Below are 9,155 nucleotides of genomic sequence, written 5' to 3'. Positions count from 1 at the left end.
GCATATTCATTGCGTCATCTTTGTGAGCCTAAACGAACCAAACGAGGAAAGAAGCTTCACGAGGTGTTATCATTACAGTCTTTGATGGTTTTAACGATGACAGTTAACGCTAGCTAGCTAAATATAGCAAGTGGTGACAAAGGGAATGACTGAATTTTAAACGGAAATGGAAACTGAAGAAATTAAATCATGCATATTTAGCTAATTATAGCGCTAGATTATGACATACGTGACGTGATGGCAGCGTTTGGACTACCAGAAGAACTGTGGATTCATGTGTTTAAATTCTTGTCCTCTAATGACAAATTAAACATTCGCGCTAGTTGCAGATTTTTTAAGAGACTGATAGATCACCCCGGCATGTGGAAAAACAGTACAGTGTCCCTAAAAAAAAATAGCGCATATAACTCTCATTTCTGGAGAACTCTTAGCATCAGGAGGATTAACTCGGTTGTGGTGGTGAAGGCGAATGTGAAGGAGTGGAAGCAGCTTGCATCCCGGCTACCCTGGCTTATTTCAGTAACTATAGATCGGTGTTGTGATGCTAAAGCCCTCGAGACACTAAGTAATTTTAAAAACCTTAAGCGGCTGTTCATTCGGCAGTGCCGTTGTCCGAAACTAGCAAGCTCAATAAGTTTACTACACCAGTTGTCACATCTCGGTTTGTGTCAGGTTCGTTGCGCTCCATGCTCGGACATTATTAATGCGGTGTCTCAGCTCACCAATCTAACATCATTTTGCTACCATGAGAGCAGCAAACCTATTCCTAAGGCGGATCTTCATAGCATACTCCGATGCCTGCCGAACTTAAAAAAGCTTTCATTAAAGATGGGATCAAATCAAGTCCCCCTCCCCAATGATTATCTCTGTCCTTCTCAAGCAAACAATGTGTCAGGTAAGTATAAGTTAAAAGGTGATTTAATTATTTATTAGCATTTTTTTTTCAGAATTTGTCATAAAATGGCTGGGCATAGTGAGCACCCTTATTCATGTGAGTTCCTCTAACAACGGAAGATGCACAGTATGGAAAGCTGAGCCTTGCTAGCCTGGAGCTGCTGAACTACATGGACCCCATTCTCTCGTCAGAAGCCCTGAGGGGTGTTTCCTCCCTGAAAAGTCTGACAGTGCATTATAGATGCTCTGCTGAGGATTCCAGAATGTGCAACCTCAAAACATGGCTCTCAACACTCCCAGTCCTCTCAGAGCTCAACATTTCTTGTGAGTATAACTAATAATTTTATTCTACCTATAAACATGTTTATCTTCTTATCTGTCTACCTGGAATAGTTATAGTTAGAAACCATAGCCCATATGTTATAATTATAATAATAATAAACTTTATTTGTATAGCACTTTCTTAAACACAATTTACAAAGTGTTTTATAGAAAACAGAGAGAACATAGAATATTAAAGCTTATTACATCCTGAGATTTGTCACCTCAGGAAGGTATTGGTCAAAAGTTTTTTAAAAAAAGAAAGAAAAGACCAATGAAAAACTTAAATCTGATTAATTTAGGAATAATGTTAATTGTAAAAATACAATGAAAATTAAGATATATTAAAAGAAATAATTAAACTAAAAGACAGTATAAATAAAATAAATTTGCACTGGGTGGGATCAAAGTGCATAGTAAAAGTGAACACAGTATTTTAAAAACAGTTGATACATAGAAGCTTAGTGTTTAAATTGTCAGGGGCCTTCAGGTTGTCTAGAAGAGAATTCCAGAGTTTGGGGCCATGGTAGCAAAAGGCAGACTCAGATCTCTTTAGTTGGATTGTGGGCACCATCAGCATGTTTTTATCAGCTGATCTGAGGACCTTTGAGGGTACATGTCTAATGATCAAACTGGTGAGGTATAGAGGAGCAGACCATGGAAAACAATTAAAAGTACATTGTAGTATTTCAAAGTCATTTCTAAGTGACACAGGTAGCCAGTTGAACTCTTTATGGATGGGTGTAATATAATCTCTAATTTTTGTGCATGCTAGCACTCTGGCTGCTGCATTCTGAACCCTCTGCAGGCTTGAGATAGTTTTCTTGGAGAGACCTGCTAGCAGAGTGTTACAGTAGTCCAGATGTGACGATATGAATGCATGCAGACGTTTTTCACTATCAGTTGCTGTGAGGATACTTCTGACCTTGGCTACTTTATGAAGATGATAGAATGCTGGTCTTGAGACATTAAAATGGCATCTAAACATTTTTTTAAAGTCAAATTTTGTCATAGTCAAATGTTACACTTAGGTTTTTGATATAGTGTTGGGCCTTAACTAATCAGGACTCCAGTTAAGTTGCTATTAACATTTTGTGCTAACCATCCTCAACTTCATCTGTGTTACCTTTTAAACATATAACCACTGCTCTGGACATTTTTGTGGGGCAAGCAATCGTCAATCCAGTGGAGACACTTACACATGTAAGAACTCCAATAACAATGCTGTTCCCTGTGTACCCATAACAGAGCAGTAGGTACTACGATACCATTACCATGCTAGTATCACTGATGTGTTGAACATGCTCAATCTCCAAAATAATATTGGGTCAACAGGGCGTTGTCTAATAAAGTAAGTTGTGAGTATAGATGTATGCAAACTTCAGCAATAGTACCTGATGCACTGTTACCACCACAAAATACCTATCTGTGCCTCTGTTGAGTCTTCCATTCTCTTGTCAGTTTCTTTCTGTGCACACTCATAAGGACAGAACTGTTATTTATAAAGCATAGGATGTAATGATGCTTGAGAAAAACATCTGATGGAACCTAATATTTATCACAATGCAGAATCAGCATACAGTAGTATAAAGAGAGAATGAAGTTATTAGAGAATAAAAAGACAATCCTCTTTGGATTTGCCTATCTTGATGGTTCACATTCATAATTGAAATGGAACTGAAATTGCACATATGTACAAACTGTCATGTTTTTACACGTCCCCTTCGCCATCAAACAAAAAACATAATGTTTGTGAGACGATGATCACACTAGCATAAAAGAGAGATTTTATTTTTCTGATATCATGTCTATTTGGCTCTTTGGAAAAATGGCGTTTACTGAATTAATCGTATTAACATAATCTCCTTTTGACTGAGCATTTCTTTTACCAACTAATGTTTGTCTGTGTTTTCCAGTGGGATATCACCTTGGCACCTATGCAAACTCGTTGCCTGTTACAGTACGTAGCCTTTCCCTTCGAGGAATGTTGGCAGATCTGAAGGCTATGAGGAAGACAGCACAACGAGTGCCAGATCTTTTGGACTTTCACTTGGACCCGTGCTGCCATGAAAGGCCCAGCCCCATAGCGGAGCTTCCTCAGCTCTTCCCCAAGCTGCAGAGCCTGGAAATGAGGTCAGAGGTTCTGTTTTTGGCCACAGCTAAAATAGCTTATGCCTTATGTCTTGTTCATTATGCAACATCTTTTTAATGCTTGCTTTCTTTTAGACACCACAATGTTCCTGAAAAAGATCTTCTAGGACTTGCACGGTTGTCCAGTCTTAAGCGCTTGGTGGTTCTGGACCCCCTCATGGACCCCGAATCTGCTTTGACGGACCTAACTCACAAACTCCACATCCAAACCAACTACAGAGTCCATGTGATTCATTGCTCAGGCCCAAATGAACGAAATTCCTGCCTTTGTGCATATAACTGATTAATATTCAACCTGTACACAAAACTTCAATGAGGTCTTATTTAGTTCCCTCAGAAACAGGAAAAGTGCAAATGTGTTTGTGACCCCCATGCCTATTTCTTCCAATATTGCAGACCTCCACTAGGTGACACTGTACTCACACCAACAGACGTGTGACAGGTATGTGACAGCACAGTAGTTCTTCATTCAGGTAGTTCACAAAGTTGTTTGAGACTTTGAAATAAAGTGTCCGAAGTTAGTAGATTTCAGTTCAATTTAATTCATATATATATATAAATATAATATAGCGCACTTAACAATACACATTGTCTTAGAGCAGCTCTGCTGAAACCAGGTATAGACCTTCAATGATCAAGCCAAAGGCTATAGTACCAAAAAAATTTCACGTGGGGGCACAGGTTCACATATATGATTTGAGATGTTAGCTGGCAATGCAAAAAAAAAAAAAAAAAAGATTTCTCTTGAGAATGTATGAATAAAACAAACTGCTGCTATGAGTTAACTGCTTGTAAAAAAGTATGAATACGCTTATAAGTTTCTAAAGTCATCGTGACTAAGATGTCAGGCATCATAGCACATATCATTTTGATATGAAGAGAAATCATGGAATGGAAAATGAGCTGGCAAAATATTTCCAGTGACTTAACTTTTTTAAGCCTTCTGAAAACAATATAGGATTATAATACCAGTAATCAAACTGACAATATGAAAGCAGACTAAATTACAGATGTTTATGTAACTGACAGAAAAATATAATGCTAATGGCTGGAGGCTTTAATCCTGTTCAAGGTTATATAGTAGTCCCCATTGAACTAGGCTGTTAATAGAATTTTCTGATTTACTGAAGCTGAGAAAAATTTTAGCCAAGGTCAGAACATTCATCAAAAACAGAAGGCACAAGGACTCTGTGTTTTTGTTACAAAAACAATGTTGCTAACCATGAGGAGAAGTTTTACAGTGTGTTTATAAGTATACTATATGCTTCAAATTGCTGCAAAATGCAGATGGATGGATAAAAAGTGTAAATGGATTCGAAGCCCTAGAATGTCATTTGGTGTAAATATAAAAAAGTTCCTCAGCTAAATGATCTGAAAAGAGCAGTGTAGCAGACTGGTTATGACAGTATTCATCTGCATGCAGCACATTAGTGTTTGAAGCAGTGATACTGAAACACTTAATTGTTAGAGTAAGAACCAGTGAGGATGAGCTTTCATGCCATGAGGGAAAAAGAATGGAAAGTGCTCTTAACTCAAAGGAGCACTGTAAAAAGCGTTTATCATAACTACTCCTCAGACATCCCACCCTCCATGCCTTTCTTCTTTTTCCTTGTGAGAGCATTTTTATTGGCCATTTCTTTTCAACCAGGTTTTGAATGCAACAGGTTCTAAAATTAATGTCTTAAGTTAGATATGGCCCACTTCATAACTTTATAATGAGCACCATTCCAACTATAAAGCAGTATTTTATAATGAGCCCCATCCCATCTATAACGCAGTATTTTTTAATGACCACCATCCTGACTGTAAAGCAGCACTTTATAATGAGCACCATCCTGACTGTAAATCAGCACTTTATAAAGAGCACCATCCCAAGTGTAAAACCGTTCTTTATAATGAGGACCATTCTGACTGTAAAGTAGCACTTTATAATGAGCACCATTCCATCTAGAAAGCAGTATTTTATAATGAGCACTATCCCAACTATGAAGCAGTGTTTTATAATGAGCACCATGCCACCTGTAAAGCAATATTTCATAATGAGCACTATCCCAACTGTAAAGCAGTATTTTGTAATAAGGGAGTATTGAAGGATTACTAACTGGTAGGTTTGTGAATTACAACAGTATACTTATAGTATTTAGCCAAAGCAACTTACAATTATGGCTGAATATAACAAGCAATAGAGGGTTAAGGGCCCTAAGAGTGGCAACTTAGCAGCAGTGGGGCTTGAACCAGCAATCTTCCAATTGCAAGTCAAGTACCTTAACCATTAAGCTACCACACCATACTGCACTTTTCATAACTACTGAAATTTTTTTTTTATAAACTAATTTCATCAAATGATGCTTCAGTTAAGCAATAACCTTGGATTTTGTGCAGGCTACATCTGGAAAATGGAAGCATTTGTATTTCACTTGGAGAACACTGTAAGGTATTTATGTCAAATAGGTGGCAAACTGAATTTCTAGGTGAGCTGAAAAAATATTATTGTGAACTCTAGCAGCAAAAATGAAACAATTATGTATTTTGATGGAACCCATTTTAGAATTGCCAATATTTAACCAGGATCTGATTATGATTTCCATTCAAATTCAAGTTCAAATTCTAGTCATTTGGCAATTTCTTGACTTTTATTGTATCCTAACCTTTGATTTATGAATGAAAATGGAGTTCGGACTCTCCCATTACCACTAAAACAGCCATACATGTGAATTACAAAGTCAACTGATCACTAATACATTTAATTTTGTCATACAAATGTCAGGAATGTCACCTGTGTCTCTGATGCTAAATGACAATAAATTATATGTGTAATCGCTTGTTATTTCTTTAGGAGATTTTGCAATTTAAATGGTTATTTGAGGAAGATAAGAGTGCCTACATGATGGAGGTATGTGACCTCGCTGTCTCGACAGTTGACTTGTGCTGACAGATTAAGGAGCTCATTGTTCACTTCAGGGAAACCAGCAGTGCCCTTTGGAAATTGTCAGCAGCTACAGAGTGCTGCATGCCCGACTGTCACACTGAATTGATCGCTCCAAACTAGCTGTATCATCCAGAGGAAACCCAGTGGCTTTGGAACAAGACAACAGTTCTGGTAAACTTTAACCGCTGTGGCACTGAGAACATCCTGACAGGATGCATCATGATGGGGTTTGACAACCTGGGTGCTCAGGACCTCACATTCCTACACTGCATGAAACTGAATGAAACTTCAGGAAAAACCTGGTGCTAACCTTCTACATATCCAGCTCATATAACCCACCCCGAATGGGATGAATGTTCACTGCAGTTCTATGGATGCCACTCTTCCAGACTCCTCTTCAGCAAACTTCTGGAGCATCACACAGCTCATGAGCTGACTCAATGCTTTTTCTTATAGGCCACCAGGATTCCTAACAACAGTGACTCATATGCCTTTGTATACTGTTCCAAACAGAGCCACTGTTCACATTTATATTTACTGCATTTAGCACTCTTATCCAGAGTGACATACAAAAAGAGCTTTCCACTCATAGACTTCCGCCTAGCTCGTAGGTTAAGAGTCTAAGATGCCACTGATGTAGGATACTGCTAAATACAGGTGTCAATGCTGATACCTAGAAGGAATTACAAATGTGCATATATGCAATACCATAATAATAAGTGCTAAGATGGTTCAAGTAATCAATCATAATGCAGTATGATATTTCCGTAAGTGCAGGATTAGTAATCATTTAAAATATTCCACAAATAATGAGTGTTCACTCTGCTACAAGGCAACAAGGGATTCGGCTGTTCAGACTGCCAGTGGAAGTTTGCTCTACCATCTGGGAGCCAGGAAAGAGAGACTCTTGATGCTTGTCTTCCATGAGACTTGAGGTTCAAAGTACAGATCAGGCTTTTACCATTGCCATCATGCAGGAAAGGGCTGGTCCATTCTTCACTATATTGCAATTTACTGTAGAGAAGAATAGAGGAAATTTAGCAACTGCATTTTAGCCATCCATGGTAGTGAGCACACACCCAGAGTGGACAGCCACCTCAGCAGCAGTACCCAGGGAACAGTTGATTAGGCTGGGTGCCTCATTCAAATTCATTTCACCCATAAATATTGTGGGAGGAGAAAGCACTTTTCCTTTACTCCCCCCACCCCCAATTTTCCAACTGGCCCAAGGAATCAAACAAGGAATCCTCTAGTCCCAAACCCACTTCTCTCACCTAAGCCACAGCTGCCCCATGACCTAAAGTATCATCCTTATTGTTTCATATCTGCATTCTACATATTTTACCATGTTGTATTGTATATATTACTTAATATACTTTAACACTTATTCCTGTCACTGCCATACTATTTAGCTTAGCATTTGTTTGTATTAACTACAGTATTTTTTTTTTAATATTTTGCTGTAACTACAGTTTTCTTTGTACTATGTGCAATCACACACACTTTTGTTGCCCTCCTTTGAGCATTGTTTATCCCCCCCCCCCCCCCCCCCCCCCCCCACACACACACACCCTAGGTACCTTCAGTTGTCTGGTTCAACATAATTTCATTGTGTTTTCACTGTAATTGCTGTATTGCACATGGGAATAAAACAACCTTAACCTAAGTATCATACTTTACCAAATAACATGATTGAGCTTTAGAACTAAACAAGTGTAACTCTGGAAAGGAAAAAAAAACATTTTATACTAAACCAAACATAGAAAACAGTCTTTAATATTCCACAAGTAAAGTATATTTTAACTGTTTCATGTTTAGATATGCAGTCTTTGTGTTTAATGATGTGACCTTCCAAAATATCTGTAAATGTTCCTATGTTTAAAATGACAATAACAAAGCAAAGCCCTTGGAATTCAGTGATATTAAATGGACAAAATTAGTATGCGAATTTCATTTCATTTTATTGGATTGTATGATTATGTACTCTCCACCATAGAAAATCATTTCTCATTGTAATGACGTAAATGCCTACTGGGCCCTTCTAATGTGAGTAAATAGCTTCTCTATTCTTATCGGAAAGCAATTTGTTCTTGTGAGACAGTAAAATTCAGAGCAGTCCATCATTATGAAATATTTGTCCTGATATTCTGTCTTGAGCTATGAGAATGCACTTTGAGATACACGCTAAAGGAGGTATCTTACCAGCTCAAGGAAGCAATGTGCAGCATGTAGATATAATAAACTATGTTGTTACAACAAAAACAAAGGTGAAACTCCAGTAACTGTCCAACTGTGGCAAAATTTTGATTACTGCTATGGAGGTGGAATGGCCACAGCAAAACGAATATATCACTTTCATACCTTTTTAGAGATGCTTCAACAAATGGGGTAAAGAGGATTGATGAATAACATGGGAATTCATGAAACATTATTTTATAGTGTTATCTGTATGCTTAACTCTTCTGTGGTGCAGATGTTTTCAGCTGGTAAGAGGAACCACCAGTTTTGCTGGAGTAATAAAAGCCAGTGAGATATGAGGATATGAGAGAAAGAATGAGAAGAGGTGGTTCCTCAGTCCTTGGGCAACAGTGCTAGTGCCACAGTATGTAAACACAAATTAGTAAGCAAAGCATGTAATAAACAAGATTAATTTTCCACTAAAATAAGATCATGAACAGAATTGCATCACAAGAAAAAAAAAACTGTTACTTTGAGTTTCATACCACAATTACAGTGGGTACATTTTAAAGTGGATATGAAGCACTCTAACTTTGGTTGTACACAATTGGGTTGAACAGAATTCTTGAATTTATTTTGAAAAAAAAAAGTAAATATAAGACTATTATAATATGATTACATT

At 37.7% G+C, this 9,155-nt stretch overlaps 1 protein-coding gene across 2 annotated transcripts; it reads left to right on the top strand.

Moving 5' to 3' along the window:
• Positions 1–21: 21 nt before the first annotated feature.
• On the top strand, positions 22–6,183 carry im:7136021. Of its 2 annotated transcripts, none has more exons than XM_027000290.2 (4): positions 22–895; positions 1,087–1,218; positions 3,132–3,348; positions 3,442–6,183. In XM_027000290.2, exons 1-4 carry the CDS (start codon positions 238–240, stop codon positions 3,647–3,649), a joined length of 1,215 nt encoding a protein of 404 aa, XP_026856091.2. In that variant the 5' UTR covers positions 22–237; the 3' UTR covers positions 3,650–6,183. The 2 variants fall into 2 exon arrangements, with proteins under 2 accessions (XP_026856091.2, XP_026856090.2); XM_027000289.2 differs by having other exon boundaries at positions 23–895; positions 1,015–1,218.
• Positions 6,184–9,155: the final 2,972 nt, after the last annotated feature.

This window comes from Electrophorus electricus, chromosome 13 (genome assembly GCF_013358815.1).
Source record: "Electrophorus electricus isolate fEleEle1 chromosome 13, fEleEle1.pri, whole genome shotgun sequence".
In the NCBI taxonomy this organism is placed as follows: Eukaryota; Metazoa; Chordata; class Actinopteri; order Gymnotiformes; family Gymnotidae; genus Electrophorus; species Electrophorus electricus.
The sequence above is the reverse complement of the archived record's forward strand: the minus strand, read 5'-3'. Positions and strand labels throughout refer to the sequence as shown.